Source organism: Glycine soja, chromosome 3 (assembly GCF_004193775.1).
Source record: "Glycine soja cultivar W05 chromosome 3, ASM419377v2, whole genome shotgun sequence".
NCBI lineage: Eukaryota > Viridiplantae > Streptophyta > Magnoliopsida > Fabales > Fabaceae > Glycine > Glycine soja.
In genome coordinates this window covers 34231130-34250583 of record NC_041004.1, presented here as the reverse complement: position 1 = coordinate 34250583, position 19454 = coordinate 34231130, and the positions used below count along the sequence as shown (strand labels likewise).

Here is a 19454-nt window from a genome sequence, read left to right as displayed (position 1 = left end):
TGCAGGTGATTCAACACCCTGTAAGAAGACAATGGAACTATAAGAATATGATTTTATCAAAGTTCATAGTTGGAACTTGGAACAAACTGAGGTGTAACAACAATTCTTATATAAGAATAATTGATTTCAATTTTTAATTTTTTTTTACCATTCTAAAGCATTTCTATTTCACATCTCACTGCAGTATGTTTTTTTCCCTATGTTTTTCCATGTACCCCTCAATACACATAGTCACACTTAGTCCTAAAGGCAGCTAGAGCTGTTGTTGTTAGAATAGTAATTCCTATTAGTGGTAGTTATTTCCTTGTTTTAGACACATGGGATATGCAGACTATCTGTTATAAATAAAAAGGCTTGTGAACGTACGTATGTGTGCGTGCAATTTCATACCTTTCACAGAATAAACTTATTATTTTCTTGTTTTCTCTCTCTTTTTCCTTAACAAGTGGTATCAAGAGCCATAACGATTCTAGGAATCCAAGATCAAGAATGGGTCAAGATGGTGGCAATCTTTTGGCAAATCTACCGACGGCAAGAATTGGCATCGGTGGTATGCACATATGAAGGTGATACTTGGGTATCAGGAAGTCCTTGAGATCGTGGAGAAAGGGTATTCACCGCTTGAAGAGGATGCTACAAAAGAACAAAAGGTGGCATATAACGAGAATAAGAAGAACGACTGCAAGGCCCTATGTTTAATTTACCAGAGTGTGGACAATGCCCATTTTGAAAAGATCATTGGAGCAAAAACCTCATCGAAGGCATGGAAGATCTTGGAGAAAGGAAATGAAGGCACGAAACAGTTGAAGAAGGTGCGTCTTCAAACGATATGCAAACAATTCAAATTGATGCAGATGGAGGAAAATGAAAGAGTAGCTGAGTTCTTTAATCATGTCTTTACTCTGACCAATGCAGTTAAGTCCTATGGTGAGAAGGTCACTGATCTCACCATCGTAGAGAAAGTCATATGTACCTTGAACCCCAAATTTGACAACATTGTGGTGGCCATAGAAGAATCAAGAAATTTAGAGATCTTGAAAGTAGAAGAACTTGAAGGCTCACTCGAAGCCCATGAGCAACGATTTCTTGAGCGCTCAGATGGGAAGGCACCAGATCAAGCACTCCAAGCACAAACATACAAAAAAAAGGAGGAGCTCGTGGCAGAGGAGGAGGACATAAAGGAAGGGGTTGTGATAGGGTAGCCAAAAATAATCCAGAGAGAAATAATGAAACTCATGAACATTTCAGAACCGAGCAAGATGTACCTGAATCTTCAAGAAGAGGAGGGTACAAGGGGTATGGAAAGAAAAATGACCGAAAGACACTTAAGTGTTTCAATTGCAGAAGGATTTGACATTTTTCATCTGAATGTCAATACCCAATCCAGAATCAGAATAATGGAAAACAAGGCAATGAAGCAAATATGCCCAAGGAAGCAGATTCAAAAGATGACGTTCTCTTGTTAATGATGAGTGATATGAAAGGATCTAGGGGCTCAGAAATTTGGTATTTGGATTCGGGATGCTCCAATCATATGACTAGTCATAGAGAGTGGTTGATCCACTTTGAAAAAAGCAGGAAAAGCCAGATAAGGTTTGCTGACAACAGGATTATACAAGCAGAAGGCATTGGAGACATTTTGATCAGGAGAAAGAATGACAACTAGGCAATGATCAAAGATGTCTTGTACGTTCCAGCAATGAAAAACAATCTCATCAGCATTGGTCAGCTGATTGAAAAAGGCTTTAGTATGAACTTGCATCAAGGAATCTTGGAGCTCTATGGCCCCAAGCATAGAAAGGTTCTCAAAACCCCATTCTCAGCCAATAGAACATTCCAAGTCAAAATTGGCACTCTAAAATCCCAATGTCTGTCAGTTGAGTCTGAGATGAATGATTCTTGGATTTGGCATATGAGGTATGGGCATCGTAACTTCAAAGATTTAAGTATGTTGCATACTAAGAACCTAGTCAATGGTCTCCCTCGAACTAAGAATCCACAAGCTGTATGTGAGAGATTTCTTGTTAGCAAACAACCTAGATCAACATTTGGGTCTTATGTGCCTAGTAGGGCAAGTAATTTGTTGAATATTATTTACTCAGATGTATGTGGCCCCTTTGAAGTTTCTTCTCTAGGTGGAAACAAGTATTTTGTCTCATTTGTAGATGAATTCAGCAAGAAGTTATGAATCTATCCACTTAAAGCTAAGAGTGAAGTATTTGATACCTTTAAGGTGTTCAAGATACTAGTGGAGAAACAGTCAAGAAGAAGTTTAAAGATCCTAAGAACAGATGGTGGAGGGGAGTTCACTTCTGGAGAATTCGAGAACTTCTGTAGAGATAATGGCATAATCCATGAGATCATAGCTCCATATACACCTCAGCATAATGGTGTTGCAAAAAGAAGAAATATAACCATTATGAATATGGTTAGAAGCATGATGAAAGGCACAAATCTTCCACTGAGTTTCTGGGCTGAAGCAGTGGAGGACAACTACCTATATACTAAATCGATGTCTAACTCAGACTGAGTTTTACTAGTACTAGAGGAGGTTTGGTCAGGTAGAAAACCATCAGTTCAACATCTCAAGGTCTTTGGAACCTTATGCTACACTCATGTTCCAGATCAGAAAAGGAGAAAGCTAGATGATAAGAGTGAAGCCATGATTTTTATTGGCTATCATCCTACAGGCTCATACAAACTCTATAATCCCAAGAAAAAAAAAGTAATCTATAGTAGAGATGTACAATTCGATGAATTAAAATACTTGAAGGATAGAGACAACCAGAAGGAGCAAGCAACTATTAGCGTGCAGGTGCCTATGGAGAATTCAGTTAGACATTTAGAAAGGCTATGTATGGACTGAAACATGCTCCAAGGACCTGGAATAAAAGAATAGACTCATTTCTACATTGTGAAGACTTTAAGAAATGTACTGTAGACCATGGTATCTATGTGAAGACAATTAAGGATGGTGGAGTCCTGCTAATATGCCTCTATGTGGATGATTTGCTGATTACAAGGAGTAATCCAGCTGAGATAGAAAACTTGAAGGACAGTCTCAAATCTGAATTCGAGATGTCAGATTTAGGCTTGCTATCATATTTCCTTGATATTGAGTTTGCTGAAACTAAGGATGGAATAGTACTGCACCAGAAGAAGTACGTTAAAGAAGTATTGAAGAGGTTCAACATGGATCAATGTAATAAGGTAGATACTCCAATGGAAGGGAATCTGAAACTGGATACAGGCGATCATGAAGCTTCAGTAGACGCCACATTGTTTAGGCAGCTAGTGGGATGCTTGAGATTTGTCTACCACAGTAGACCAGAAATCTCATATGGAGTTGGTCTTGTCAGCAGATTCATGAGTAATCCAAAATAGTCTCATTTGGCAGCAGCAAAAAAAAATCTTGAGATACCTCAAAGGAACACTTGATTATAGCATATTGTTTCCTCATCCGAAAGAGAAAGGTGAGTTATACCTTGTAGCTTATTCTGACTTAGACTGGTGTGGGGATAAAGTGGAGAGAAGATCTACTTCTGGTTATGTGTTTCTACTTTATGGTGCCCCAATTTCCTGGAATTCAAAAAAGAAATTTGTAGTTGCTTTGTCTACATGTGAAGCTGAGTACATTTCAGCTTGTAGTGTTGCATGTCAAGCACTGTGGATTCTGTCCTTTATTTCCGAACTAAATCTAAAGACTGATGACTTTGTGGAGCTGCATACGGACAATAAGTCTGCATTAACTTAGCAAGGAATCCTGTGTCCCATGGCCATAGAAAGCACATTGAAACTAAGTTTCATTTCTTAAGAGATCAAGTTAACAAAGGGAGGATAAGGTTGAAATATTGTGGGACAGATTTGCAACTTGCTGATATTATGACAAAGGCGTTGAAGGCTAATAGACTCAAGTTGCTGAGAAATATGTTGGGTGTGGTGCATATTTGATGTAATGTTGTTGTTTGTATAGGAATTAAAGGGGAATGTTAGAATAGGAATTAAAGGGGAATGTTAGAATAGTAATTCCTATTAGTGGTAGTTATTTCCTTGTTTTAGACACATGGAATATGCATACTTTCTGTTATAAATAAAAAGGCTTGTGAACATGCGTATGTGTGAGTGCAATTCCATGCCTTTCACAGATTAAACCTATTATTTTCTTGCTTTCTCTCTCTTTTTCCTTAACAATTGCAACCCCTAGCAACTAATATTGCTGCATGCACCTCTGCTCTTTGCAACCTCTGATTGTCTTTTCTCTTCATCTTTATTTTATTGAGACACTTTTCAATGGTATGAGCTACTTCCAAGGCATCTGCATGGTGATCACAACAAACCTGCTTGTTGTTGCCAATCGAACTGATAATTATATAATACACATGTTGGTAGAGATCATAAGATTACATACCCATTTCTTTCGAAAATAGCTGTTGTCATTCAATTCAGGATGCATCGCTTGCTGCTTCCATATCCATGACTGAAAAAACACAAGATGAACAAAATATGTATACAAAAATTAGTCATGAAAGATTGCTTCTCAATATAGAATCACTTACTTCTGGCTTATAATTTCTTACCTTTACATTAATAGACTTCCATGCTAGGAATGACCCAAAATTTGCACCATCCATTCTGGCACTCCTTTTCATCTTATGCAAAGTTTCATAAATATTTATCACAAATGGGTAGGTTGAATAACATTAATACAAGTAATGTTACATCCTCTTATTAGTCTTCTAATACTCCACGATAAAAATTAAGAGTAAAAACATCAAAAAAATTCAATAGATTTTTTGTTTAACCAATAAGAGAATTAATAGAAAGATATAGTAAAAGGATTTAGAATTATTCTATTGCAATATATTTGAAGCAATTTGACTCATCGAAGGAAGAGCATTCAGGCTACCAGGCTCTAATTGCTTCATAGAGTCATTATCAAGTATAAGAATTAATCCACGTAGTGGCTTAGGCTGCAGAGGCTACACCATGCAAGTGAAAGGAAATCCATAGTCATGAGTGAGTTTGTGATAAAGGCATTTATACATTCTGAGAATTATCAAGTAATTTTCATCCCTCTCATTAAGGGACAATTAAAAAATTAACACTTGAAAAGAAGAATGATAAGTCATTGAGAAAAATCCAATCCCCAAAACCTAATGTACACCAATTTGGTCATACAATCTAACTAAATGGAGCAACAATTGTGTTAAAAAACTTTACCTATTTTCTATATCATTCCCCCCAGCAGGAAGAGCAAATGGTTGTAGCACTTGAGGGAGAGCGACACCTCCAACTTCTTTAGATCTGGTGCTCATCATGTAGATAGGTTATGCCAATCTCTAGGAATCCGCACCACATGGCACTATCAGATTTGACATCATCACGTGGATTTGCTTTGTCGCTGATCAGTTCTTGGCCATGCTCCATAACAACAACTTGTATTTAGTGGTGTCGGTGGTGGTGTTTTCGGCGCGGTGGCTGAAGAAACGGGTGCGTTCGGTTCCCTTGGTGGATACATTATTGTCGTCATGCAACTTGATGGTGACAAGGGCAGAGAGCGCCTTCTTGGTGCAGCTGACCTGGCCGTCATCGAAGGGCATTCGTTTGAGGACCACGATGACGATCTCGGTGAGGCACCGAAGATTCTTAACGGCATCGCAGCCGAGGGTGATGGCATTGCAGACCTTGAGGGACTTGACGACGCGTTTGAGAGAGAAGTTCAAAGACAGACTGAGCGGAGTCCATGAAGGTTAGGGCGCGAGCTAAGCAATCACAGTAAAAATAAAAACTCACCTTATTCAAGACGGTTTTCTAAAAACAACTTTGAAATGTTCCTTCTATTTACCAAAATGCCACCGTTTAAAAAATAATGACGGGTTTGAGAGGACCGTTGAGCTTCAATCATTGAAACTAATTTTTTTAGTAGTGTTAAGAGGCTTGTAGGTCAAGGAGATTTGTTGTGTGTAGTATCCATCAATACACCTGGTTCCTTAGCTAGAATAGCTTGCATAGAATTTAAATTCAAACTTTTGGACATTGGTGCTTGTTATTGTTAGTAGCTCATGACGTCTCCTTTTTCCAACATAGTCATAAGTTTGTTACTTCAAAGAAATGTGTCTTCAGCAGACGTAATTTTTCCTCTATTCATTACAGCTTCTATAAGAGAACTTTTCTTGTCTTTTTTTATGTAGCTCCATGTGGAGCTTGTAGGCCTTGAATCTTCTTCATCAATGGAGTCATTTTCTTCTTAAAGATGAATGGCAGTGGAATGGAGAAGGAAGAAATATTATTAGAGACGCCACTTCAAGGAGAAGATGAGTCAAGAAGAAGCTCACCACCATAGGAAGTCATGGATAAAAGCTTGAAGGTAGGAGAAAATGAGTGGAGGGAAAGGGAGAGAAGGATCACGAAATTTTGTGCCTCAAATGAGGTCTGAACTTTGAAATGTAATTCTCAAATGATCAAAGTTCAAAAAATGCACACACATGGCCTCTATTTATAGCCAAAGTGTCACACAAAATTGGAGGCAAATTTGATTTTCTATTTAAATTTCACTTGAATTTGAAATTAAATTTGTGGAGCCAAATTGTGGAGCCAAAAATTTCGCTAATTATGATTAGTGAATTTTAGCTATGGTTCAGCTCACTAATCCAAGATCAAGTCCAAGATTTTCCATTAAGTGTTCTTAGGTGTCATGAGGCATGTAAAGCATGAAGGACATGCACAAAGTGTGACTATGGAATGTAGCAAGCAAATGCTCACCTCCCCCTCTAAAATTTAATTGGATTGGGCTTCTCCCAATTCAATTAAATTTATTTCCCAACACACACATCAAATATTCACTTAATGCATGTGAAATTACAAAACTACCCCTAATACAAAAACTAGTCTAGGTACCCTAAAATACAAGGGCTGAAAAATTCTACATTTCTAGGGTACCCTACCTACATTATGGAGCCCTAAATACAAGGCCCGAAAATAATGAAACATTAATCTAATATGTACAAAGATAAGTAGGCTCATACTTAGTCCATGGGCCCAAAATCTACCCTAAAGCTCATGAGAACCCTAGGGCCTTCTCTTGCATCTTTGGCCCAATCTTCTTGGAGTCTTCTATCCAATGCCCTTGGGGGGTAGGATTGCATCATTCTCTCCCCCTTGAAAAGGATTTGACCTCAAATCCATAGGTTCTTCAAACTCTGGGCTTCTTCCCTTAACACTTGTAAAAAGAATAAAAACATATATTAGTGGTGTTTGGTATGTTAGAGTAAGGTAAGGTCTGGAAACCCATTTCTGGGGCATCTTCCCATGAGGGAATATGGTTCCTCACCAACTCAATGAGTGGTGCTACAATTATAGAAAAATGTGAGACAAACCTTTTGTAAAATTTTGTTAAGTCATGGAAGCCCCAAATTTTCCTTATACTTGGTGGAGTGGGCCACTCAGGAATGACCTTTATTTTCTTAGGGCTCGTGGGAACCCCTTGATCACCATTTAAAAAATTAAGGAAAGTAATACAATAAAATGTATCTTTTTATATTTTCATGTTGATTACTCCTACCAAAAAGTATGACAAACCTAAGGTGTCCCATATGAGCATCTAGGTTTGTATTGAATCATGAAGATGTTAGATGCATGGGTGATTTTACAAAAGAGGGTTACACCACTCAACACATTCATCATATCACCTATCATAGGGATTCGATGCCTCATAATACCTATTTTGGGCACCAACAAAGCACAACAAGTTAAGCTCTTATGAACCAAACCCTCATCCAATAACTCCTTTACTTGAGGAATAACCTCAAGCTCAAGAGGTATGACAGTGCTAAGGGATGTTTCCCTTGATAGGAAAAGGTAGAAAGATTGTTTAAGAAGGAGTGCTCTTTTAATATCACCTTTTGTTGAAAAATGATTTTCCTTCTTAACAATCTTCTTAAAGGAATCTTTTTCCTCTTTTTCTTTCCCCTTGGCCTTTGAAGACAAGGCCTCACTATCCTTATTTTTCTTTTGTTTTTCTAGTTTTTCTTCTTCATCCATCTTATTTTTCATAGTTAGTTGATCTTTGGCCACCTGTGAAGGTGTTTGAGGATGCAACACAAATTTAGTGCCAAGATGGGTAAGGATAATCACATTAGTTAGGCCATTGTAAATTATCTTCCTATCAAATTGCCATGGCCTGCCTTCCTAAAAGAATATGCCCTGCCTCCATGGAAACTATATCACAATTAACTTCATCCTTATATGTCCCAATGGAGAAATATACCTTCACTTGTTGGTTAACTATCATTTCCCCTTGCTCATTAAGCCATTGAAGTTTATAAGGTTTTGGGTGGGGAATGATAGTAAGGTTCAACTTGGAAACTAATCTTGTACTACAACAATTGCAACAAGATCCATTATCCATAATGAGAGAACAAGTTTTATCTAAAATTTTATATCATGTATGAAAGATGTTCTCTCTTTGGGATTGAGATAGATCACATGATTGACCTCCAAGGAGCCTTCTAACCATTAGGAGGTCACTTTCTTCATGGGGGTAGACTTCCTCACTAGACTCTTCACCCCTTACTTCATCTTCACTTCCACTAGAGGAAGGGGAAGAAGTCGTCTTCTCTTGAATACTTCAAGGAGAAGATGAGTCGAGAAGAAGCTCACCACCATAGAAAGTCATGGATAAGAGCTTGAAGGTAGGAGAAGATGAGTGGAGGGAGAGGGAGAGAAGGAGCACGAAATTTTGTACCTCAAATGAGGTCTGAACTTTGAAATGTAATTCTCAAATGATCAAAGTTCAAAAAATGCACACATATGACCTCTATTTATAGTCAAAAGTGTCACACAAAATTGGAGGCAAATTTGAATTTCTATTCAAATTTCACTTGAATTTGAAATTGAATTTGTGGAGCCAAAATTTCACTAATTATGATTAGTGAATTTTAACTATGGTTCAGCCCGCTAATCCAAGATCAAGTTCAAGATTTTCCACTAAGTGTGCTTAAGTGTGATAAGGCATGTAAAACATGAAAGACATGCACAGAGTGTGACTATATGATGTGGCAATAGGGTGTAGCAAACAAATGCTTAACTCCCTTTCTAAAATTTAATTGGATTGGGCTTCTCCCAATTCAATTAAATTTATTTCCCAACACACATCAAATATTCACTTAATGCATGTGAAATTACAAAACTACCCCTAATACAAAAACTAGTCTAGGTGCCCTAAAATACAAGGGCTAAAAAATCCTATATTTCTAGGATACCCTACCTACATTATGAAGCCCTAAATACAAGGCCCAAAAATAATGAAACCTTAATCTAATATGTACAAAGATAAGTGGACTCATACTTAGCCCATGGACCCAAAATCTACCCTAAGGTTCATGAGAACCCTAGGGCCTTCTCTTGCATATTTGGTCCAATCTTCTTGAAGTCTTCTATCCGATGCTCTTGGGGGGTTGGATTGCATCATTTTGGTTGATAACAAACTTTCTTCTCCAGCATGATTCGGGTCTTCTAGAGAGCTTGTTTCTTCATATGCAATGCTTAAGTACACTGCTACATCTTTTCTCCCTTTTTTGCTTCTAGTGCGTGGTTCTAAATTGTGTAGATACATTTGTCTTCGCTGTTCTTTTTGCAATGTATATTTTGATTATACTCTAATCATGTGTAGCTTCTGATGTGTGCCCTTTAACTGAAGTTACCTCCAGAATTATGCTGCTAGTCATATGCAACTTTTGATATCTACACTTCTACTTTTAGTATCTTGCTTATGAGATTAGACAAACTCCAAACTAGGAACATCTTTGTTGTCGGCCAATACTTCACACCTTTCTTCATTCTTTTTAATCAAGTCATGTCTTTTACAAGCACTTTAAGGCAAACCATTAGTAGCACAAGTCTAAAGGACTTAAAATTTACTTCTTAAAAGTTTGTTGTCATTAAAGCATTTTGGTTCATAAGGTTTTTGCTTCAACAATTACAACTTAATTGGTCCATCTTGTTGCAAAGGTATACATTGACGAATATGACTGCATAATGTGGATAGGAATGGAACTAACAATTGATTTCATAGGGAACACTTGTCTAATTTTGTTCAAAAGTTTACTTTTCCAAGATATAAGGTTGGATATAATCTTCTCAACAACATGAGAAAATTTGAAATATTTGTTCTCCCAAAAATCGAACGGTAACCTAGATACTTGCCAATCGAAGTTGCTCTTTTGAACCCCAAAATGTTCTCCATATCTTCAATAATGCCACTTTCTATATGCCTAGAAAAAATATCCAGACTTGTCCAAATTTATTCTAAGGCCTCATCCTTACAAAAATGAGAGAGAGTAGACTTCACTTACCTATCTTGGTCTCTAGAGGCCATGCAAACAACAAAATATCATCTACAAAAAATAAATGAGATAAAGAAGGGTCCCCTAGAGAGTGTCATGGGAAGCCAATCTTTTTGGTTTGTAAGCTCGTGAATTTTAATAGCTAGTTTCTACATACAAAACACAAAGAGATAGGGGAGAGAGGGGTCTTATTGCCATAGGCTCATACTTGGAGAAAAATTACCAAACTGGAAGCCATTCCAAAGAACTCGCAAATTTGATTTGGTAACTCCTCAATGATCAAATGAATAATAATGGGAGGAAACCCAAAATCCTTAAGTCTCTTCAAAAAATGACCATTTAACTCTATCAAACATCTTCTCCAAATCAATTTTAATAGCTAAGAAACCAATTTTTCTCCTATTTATGTGAATATGGTGGATAACTTATTGTGCAAGAATATCACTATCTATAATACCTCTTCCAAGAATGAAACTCCCTTGGAATGGACCAATTAGATCATTTAAAAATGGTCGCAACCTTGTCACTGACTTTAGTGATGATCTTGTAGGACACATTACAAAGACTAATTAGGCTAAATTCCTTCTGGTGGGAAGGATGATCCACTTTAGGAATTAACACCAAAAGAATATCAAGAATGCTTGCATCTAGGTAGCCAAACATAAAGGCTTCATTCACCAATCTCCATACATCCTCTCCAATACCTAGCCCAAGAAAGCAAACTTAGGCTAGGATTTTATCCACCTTTGACTCTAAAGTTAAAAAATATGGATCCCAAGGAAGAATAGTGAGATAATGATCAAAGATCATCCATGGCTCACCATTAACTTCCTTATCCCTATCCACTTCCATGTCAAAAGTTACCATAAAATATCTATTTTTTATGACAATCAAATTAAAGTTGCCTTCTAATTTCCATCTAGATCTCATCTTCTCATGCATAGGTAGAAACCCTATGCTCTTCCCTAAAATCTTGACAACTAAACACTTCCTCCATGGTTGACATAAGTGTTCAAAGGCCATTGAAGCTAGCATAAATTTTGTAAAAAGTCAATTTCCTATTTAATACTTGATTGTCACTAGGGGAGGCAAAGTGATCTAGCTCAACTTGTTTTGCCCCACACCGCGACTAGCCCACCAAAAACAAGAAAAGCGGGCTAGCCTGCCTTTTAATGGCGAGCTAAAAATCCTGATCCGCCCTACTTAGGATGGGTTAGCGGGCCAACCCAACATAAATTAAAAAAAAGGGAGAAAAAAGAAAACGGAAGTTTTAATATCTTATTTTATAAAATTAATGCAAATGAATAAATTTAGTTAGAAAATGTAAAGTATATTAATTGTTTATCCAAATTTTGATTTTAATACAATTTTTTCTATTAGTATTAAAGGAATTGAATTTATAAAATAATATAAAACAATAACAAATATGTATTTTATTTTTTTGAATAACACTATAAACTTTAAGAAATACAAAGTGACAATCCAAAGGCTAAACATCTATTATTATTTACATTTTTCTTATATATATGGTATGGGTGGTCGGCGGGCCAACCCACCCCGTTGTTGGCCCACTGGGTTGGCGGGCTAGGCAGGCGGGCCAATGTGATCTAGCTTATCCTACCATTTTTGGCAAGTCGGCTCATTGGGCTAAGGCCCACATTGCCACCCTTAATTGTCACCATATCCTCCTTAACAAGATTCCTAGGCTGTAAAAGTTAAGCAACTTTTCCTATAAGTTTTTCTCAAAGGCTTAGTGCTATGCCAAAATTGCCATAGTATGGTGGTTCTGGTGGTAACGAATGAACCACAAAACTAGAGGTTGCATTCATCACCATTCTTTTTGTTCTTGCTTATGTTTTCTGATAGGCTTAATTATATAATTTGTCTCTTAATTATATTTTAAGGTTCGATTTGGTCCTTCAATTGTTTAAAATGACACAATTATACCCTTTTTGTCATATCTGATAATTATTTGATTGAATTTGGTACTTTTTGCATCGGTTGTCAACACAACCGATGTAAAATGTATTTTTTTAATTGATGCTTAACAACCGATGTAAAAGACTTAATTTGAGTAAAACTTGAAGACAACCTTTTACATTGGTTTCTTGACAACCAATGCAGAAAGTATCAATGTCTAAGTAAAGAATTTGACGAAAAGAGTATAATTATTTCATTTTAAACAATTGAGGGACCAAATTGAATATTTTAATAATTGAGAGATTAAATTGAATCTTAAAATATAACTAAGGAATCAAATATAGAATTAAGTCTTTCTTATATTTAGAAACAAAGAAATGTTCTTATTTGTTTCTTATATATAAGAACAAATGTATTTTTTTGTTATTGTATGCTTTTGGCACATTTACATTAAAGTAATTTTTTTATTAAATATGTTTTTTGTGCATAATAATAAATTAGCAAATTTTGTTGAGTCCCTAATAATTTGTTTTTGGCATCAAGTACATAATAAAACAAAAATAAAATATTATTTTTTATCCTTATTATTTCTTAGTTATTTTTTTTAAAAAAAAATCACACTTGTCCCTAAAATATGTAGATTATTTGTTATCAGCTTTTATCAAATATTTTTTAAACAAACAAATACAAAATGAAAAAAAAAACTTTATGAGAACTAAAGTAAAAAAAATATTAGAATAACTTAAACAAAAATATTTTATTTTACTTTATTAAGAATTTAATCGGAAAAAAAACTATTAGAAATTCAAAAAAATAATTCGTCAATTTATTATGGACAAAATTATAAGTTTTTTTTCTTTTCAAAAAGACTACTTAAAAACTTTTGGTGTGAGTATTTTGTCCAAACAATTTACCAAGAGTATGCGCTTTAGTACGTTATCTAATGAATAAACCATCAATTTGATCCGTCAAGTATTACCCCATCACGTTAATTACTCCCTAATTATAAGACTCACTCAACTCAATTAATTCATTTTCCTTAAGAAAATTAATTAGTTTAATTTGCATTTTTTTTTCTCTCTATGTCCCATTAATTACTTTATATTAATGTCCCATTAATTACTTTATATTAATGTTTGGAGAGAGAATAATTGATTAATTGAGTAAGGATAAGGAAGGAAAAAATAATAAAAACATTTAGAAATTAAAAACTAATTATATAAATAGACAAAAAAAATTCTGAAAAATGTCTTATAATTAGAAAGGAGTAGTCCTTGATGGTGTGTTTGGAATGAAGGGGAGAAATAATATTGAGAAGAAATTTTGTACTACTTTTTTTTTGTGAAACTCATATCTTTTATACTTTAATTAATTTTTTTATTTTCACCCTCTAAACCAAACACACTCTAAATTAATAAAATCAGAATAATTCTTAATCTTCCTACTAAGTTATGAGGTAAGTTTTAATTATGATTTATATTTTCAAGATAATAAATATTTTTACTTTTTATTTTATATTTATAAAAAAAAAGGTAGGAGGAGAATTTCTAGAAGATATAATAAGAGAATTTACCATTACTCAATTTTACAAGTAGTCTCTAAAGTATTAAATATCCCTCAATTTAGTCCTTGTATTGGTATATTTTACCAACGTTGAGAGACTGATTTAAAGGATTCTTTTCAATACTTAAGGGACTATGTAGCACGGTTCTAATAATTTAAAGGACTTTTTATATAATTTCATTTTTTTTAAGATTATTTAAGAGAAAGTTAATACTTTAAGGATCAAAATGATTGTTTTTTCAATGACCATACGTAGAAATTAAACTCATACTATATTCTAATTAAATTTATGCAATGTTTACCTTAAAAAATTGAAAAGAGGAAAATCAGTTAGGCATTTTTATTTTTTGCATGGTACTATCTGGATATGACTCTGACCATGCTCTTGAATAATATAGTCTTGTTGGAAAGGGATCATGGAAAAATTCACTATGATTAAAAAACAATGTCGAAATTTAAACATTGCTGCACGAGATGATTATGTTTGATTTGTTCATTTGGGATGTTTTCCTTTGAGGGATACATGTCGAAATTTAAACTTTGGCCTAGTGGTGAAGACTGCATGCATACACTCTGCACACATTGTATCATAGGGGTTCAGTTTCATCTGCAGAATTAGAATTGTATAGTTTTGTGAGAGAAAGGATAACATGGTGTTTCATACTTCTCTTTAATAAAAAATTTAACAATACTTACAAATGCTGAGTAGATATATCAGCTATTGAGTTTATAAAATTCTAATCCTCACTTCCACAACTGCAGGTTTCTGTTATGTGAAATGATGAGCAGGAACGCGATCAGACTTGAGGTGGCTCCTAAGGATGGAAATTGGGGCTTCAATATATCGGAGCGTAAGGCCATGCTTCCGGCAGGGACAGTGGATAAGAATGTGGAAAGGGTCTATAAAGAGGTATAGAGGACTTCATCATCTTCATTTTCAATTGTGAATTTTTGGCACACTTGACAATTGTATAAAGTATGCAAACATTATTAGTCCTGGTGAAATTTTTTTTGCTTGAGGAACTTCAGTTGCCCAAGTGGGAAGAAGATCCCAATTTGCACACAAGGCCAAGATATAAGCAAATTGTTAAGGACCTTGCAGACAAATATCATACTGAGAACTTGCTGCTTGTCACACACGGTATAATGTTCAACTTCTTGTCCATCATTCTATCTGGAAAGGCACCTTTTTATTTGTGAATGCAATCTTTCTGTAGTTACTCCCCATGTTATATTAAATGATCAAGAATGGAATTTACTACTATAAAGCAAGAAAGTGCTTGAACCTAAACCTGTTGATCAATGAATGAAGAAGGTGCTCAATGCTCTATTTTGAAGTGTGCAATTGATTTTTGCAAACTGAATTCTAATTACATTGCACCTTTTGTAGGGGAAGGTGTTGGGGTGGCTCTTTCTTCATTCAAAAAGGATGTTGAAGTGTACGAAGTTGATTACTGTGGATATGTCCAACTTAGACGCCCAATTTTCAAGAAAGACCAGTCTTTTACTGCAGGAGAATTTGAAGTTCTTACTCACAATGGTCAAACCGGCATAAATTTCATGTCAAATAAGGCCTGATTCTCACTACTACTCTGGCTACTTCATATTAGAGTCCTCTAAAATCCAAATGACTCCTCTATTGTGGATGCTTGATTGAGTAGGAAAATTTAAACACCATTATTCTTCAATCATAGGATATTTGATTTGCCTTCATTGAATAGCAAACATAGGAGGAAAAGAAATAGTACTAAAGCTTTATTCTTCCATTTTATTCAGAATAAGTTAAAAGATACATTACTCTGAATTTACTGAAAATTTGGTATATGATAGAACACAATTGTGATATTGTTATGAGAAAAGGCTTGGTTTGCTATTGTTATAGTTAGTATGTTAATCATATACTTTGTTCATTGCTGTGTTGCAAATGTAAAACTAGTCTGTAGGAAAGAAAGGAAGAAAATGCTTGTAAAGATACTTGTGTGTTTGTGTGCGCATTTGAAAGGAATAACAAAGCTGTTTGTTGACCTAATTCCAACTTTCTTCCAACGCTATAAAGTCTTAAAATTATGTTATGTTCAATTTTTATTTTTTTATTTTTTATCAATGTTAAGTTCAATTTGCTTTAGAAAAAATTAGTCTCCTTTTTTTTTGGTTGAGAATAAGAATTAGTCTCCTCAAAACTGCACAATCATGATAATCTTTATGAAAAGCACGCTAATGTTGGGGCGGCTAATTTGTTTAAATTAGTATGATTTCAATTTATTAAAGTTTTTTTTTTCAATTGAAATGATTAAGGTTTTATTTGATTAGTTACATATTAGCCGTTTAGGATCGGTTACAGTCGTAATGAGCTGCTGTATAGCAGTTTCTTTGCTATAGGGAAAATGATATTATTTTCTAATGTTGGAAGCTTATGGGAGTTCAAAAGCGATCTCATTCAGTAATGAAAACGTGGCTTTATACCAGCTTTACAAAACAGGAAAAAAGTGAAAAGATAACAACCACGTTTACGTCTCCTAAAGACGTGGTAAATCTGATAAGGAATAACAGAATAAAAGCTAAACTAACCTCTAATAATTAGGACTTTATTAACAGATCAGCAACTAACATGATCTTAATGTGACAAGTCTTGTTGACTTACATGCCCATAAATGTTGGCACTTCTTCAGTGAATTTCTCCAAATTATTTACCAAAATTTATATGTAAAAAAATAAATATATATAAGACAATTTACTTTGGTTTAAGACTATATAAGACAAAATCGTGTGATATTTGGCTGCAACATATGCTAGTAGAATGAACGAAAGATGTTGAAAATACTCTCTCCATTCATAGACGATTTGTGTTTAATATGAAGTTCTAATGAAAGATAAATTAAGAAAAAAAATTGTTTTTGAATTAGAAATGATACAATTTAATAAAATTAATTAATTTTTTTAATATGTGTGAAATTAGTTTTTTTTTCTTATGAAAAAGAAATATCATTGCAGAGTGCGGTTGATACCTTGAATAATCAATGATAAATTAATTAAGATGCAACATAATTTACAAAGATCATATGACTAGTAGCTATTACTTGAAACAACTCAAAAGTCCAACACTAGGACAATTTAGCCATCAGAAAAAAGATCAGCAATGTGGACAAATGCAAATGTCAGGTTTTGGTTATCCTACGAATGACATCAGTATCATTAATTTCAAACTGCAAATGAATGACCAAATTCTAAGTATGACATATAATTTTTAACCTGCAATTACAAGACTGCAACGCTACAAACAACACGTGGAGTAAACGACAATATGATAAAAAAAGTCAGAGGTTTGAAGGGCTTGCAGGTGGGTCCATGTGATCAAACATGTCCACAGGTAAATCATCGAAGAAGCTGTCACTGATTTTGAAGTTATCAATTGCATCCCTTGTCCCAAATCTGCAACTTCCTGGTGGCTCGAAGAAAGGAAAACCAAAGGGGTGTTGTGGACCTATTCCAAACTCAGATACATCAAAGGGACACAAGTCTTCAATGAAACATGGCTCTTCAATTGTGGGCACGAGATCTTGGTTTTCCATTGAGAATGTGAGGCCATTTTGGAGTTCTGGGATCTGAGGAAATGCAATCTGTTCAGTGCTTTTGTAGTTCTCAAAAAGGGTAAACTCTTGTTCAACATGGATTGTGTCGGAACTAGGCAACTCAGACTTTATGAGATCTGGCAAAGACACCATTTGGATAACCTCAGAATTATCAATGTAGGGTAGTGTGCATGTCTGAGGCTTTGATGATGGTTCTCCCTCTGACGATGAACTGAACTTAGGAGCCTATTCAAGTCAACAAAATTAATGTTATGCCTATGCAAAAAACAAAAAATTGCAGTATTGAAAAAAACACTGCCACATAAAACATGTTACTCAGTTTTCCAAGTCTATTACATGCATTTTTGGTTTGCAGTTAAAATTGTGATGCACATTCTAACGCAAACAGAGGAGTGTACAAAGAGAAACAATAATAAATAGCAACTGTTTACAACAGGACAAACTAGCTCTTGAAACTTGCCTTTTAGTCTTTCTTGTCAAATTTTCAGTTATGTCTTGTTTAAGGAAATTTGTATTTTAGTGAAGGCACAAGAATCTTGTCCTTCTCAGCAAAACTGGTTTAGTGTCTCAAATTTTCAATTTTGTTTTGCTTTTCTATTGAACAGTACTGAATTCTGAAGAGAGAAAAAACAGAATGATAGAACTATAAAAGCCCGGAAATAGAGGAACCTTTCAACCCAATTACCTCCAAAGTTGGAACATCAAGAAAGGAAGGAACTTTAGTTTTATTTTTCTGTGATCTGAAAGTTGTTGCTGATGTTTGCAGAATCCTAGCCAACCTCTTTTGCCTACTGCTCCAGAAATTTTTGACATCGTTGTCTGTTCTCCCTGGCAAATAGGATGCAATCTTCGCCCACCTGTTCCCAAATTGTGCCTGCAACTCTATCACAACCCTCTCTTCCTCAAGTGAAAACTTGCAACCACTTTGAGAAGGCCAGGGAGAGACACCAAAAGACAACAATCAGATAAAAAAAAGCTTCAAATTATTTCTTTTGTAAACTTCAAATAATAAGTTTTCGTCCATTTATTCTTGAAATTCTGAAACTTTAGAGACCCTATTAAACCATAAGTTTCATCCCTTAAAGTGTTAGTTTTAGGGACTAAAGTTTGGATAAAATACATCAACAAAATTATGGTTTTGAAAGTCAAGGACTAAAGCAAAAGATGGGCTTTTCAGGAACTAAAAACACCATTAGCCAATAAAAATGAAAATAAAAATCGAGACTAACCAACCGCATCATTGTAAAATCATCAAACACAAGTGAAAATAACAACCATAAACCATCCATGGATATTTGGACACACTAACATAGACCAACTTCTAGTAAAAACTTGAACTCACTTAAGGTAATTAGACCCAGAGACAAATTAAACCCCAAAAGGCCAAGACAAAAACTAAGCAAACCCCATTAGAAAAAAGTGATATATATATATATATATATATATATATATAATCCAAGACTAGAAGATCAATGTGAAGCAACCTCATCAATATTGCAACTTTTCATTGAACAAACACCAGTGCAAGTAAGTAACAATTAAACATACATACATGCATGGATATATATGCACATGCACAATCAAATTGAAGAGAAAACATTGACTCACTTCTTGAGGTTTGGTCGAAGCTTATTGACCCAACGAAGACGACACGACTTGCCAGTCCTTTGAAGAAGACCTTTGGATCGAATGGAGCTCCAATCTCTGGGACCATACTTCTTCACGTGGTTCAGTAGCACCTCATCTTCTTCTGCTTCCCATTGCCCTTTCCTTATGTACTCTTCTTGCTCCTTTTTCCCGTGCATTTTTTCCACTACTCATGCAATGAAAGACAAGATCAACAACACAACACAACACAATGTTTTTTCTCTGTTTTTCTCTACCTTAATCAATTACCTTTTGTTGCACCCATTAAACTATTGCTTCTCACACACTAATATAGTACTATTCTATGTTGTTCTAATGTGAATTTTCTTTAGTGATTTTACGGTTATGCATGGCAGTTATTGCCTCGTTCCCACTAACTTGCCCACGTTCT

The 19454-nt window shown here is 34.9% G+C and overlaps 3 protein-coding genes across 3 annotated transcripts; 2 read left to right on the top strand and 1 right to left on the bottom strand.

Moving 5' to 3' along the window:
- The first annotated feature begins 560 nt into the window (after positions 1 to 560).
- On the top strand, positions 561 to 1202 carry LOC114405191. Its single transcript, XM_028367828.1, has one exon. It carries the CDS (start codon positions 561 to 563, stop codon positions 1200 to 1202), a length of 642 nt encoding a protein of 213 aa, XP_028223629.1.
- A 13393-nt stretch (positions 1203 to 14595) lies between these two features.
- LOC114405189 lies at positions 14596 to 15404 on the top strand. The gene is made up of 3 exons (XM_028367827.1): positions 14596 to 14736; positions 14856 to 14967; positions 15217 to 15404. Exons 1-3 carry the CDS (start codon positions 14605 to 14607, stop codon positions 15402 to 15404), a joined length of 432 nt encoding a protein of 143 aa, XP_028223628.1. The 5' UTR covers positions 14596 to 14604.
- A 1709-nt stretch (positions 15405 to 17113) lies between these two features.
- LOC114405496 (transcription factor DUO1-like) lies at positions 17114 to 19224 on the bottom strand. Its single transcript, XM_028367997.1, has 3 exons — positions 19025 to 19224; positions 18102 to 18339; positions 17114 to 17641 (listed from the first exon to the last, which is right to left on the bottom strand). Exons 1-3 carry the CDS (start codon positions 19219 to 19221, stop codon positions 17141 to 17143), a joined length of 936 nt encoding a protein of 311 aa, XP_028223798.1. The 5' UTR covers positions 19222 to 19224; the 3' UTR covers positions 17114 to 17140.
- Between the last annotated feature and the right edge of the window lie 230 nt (positions 19225 to 19454).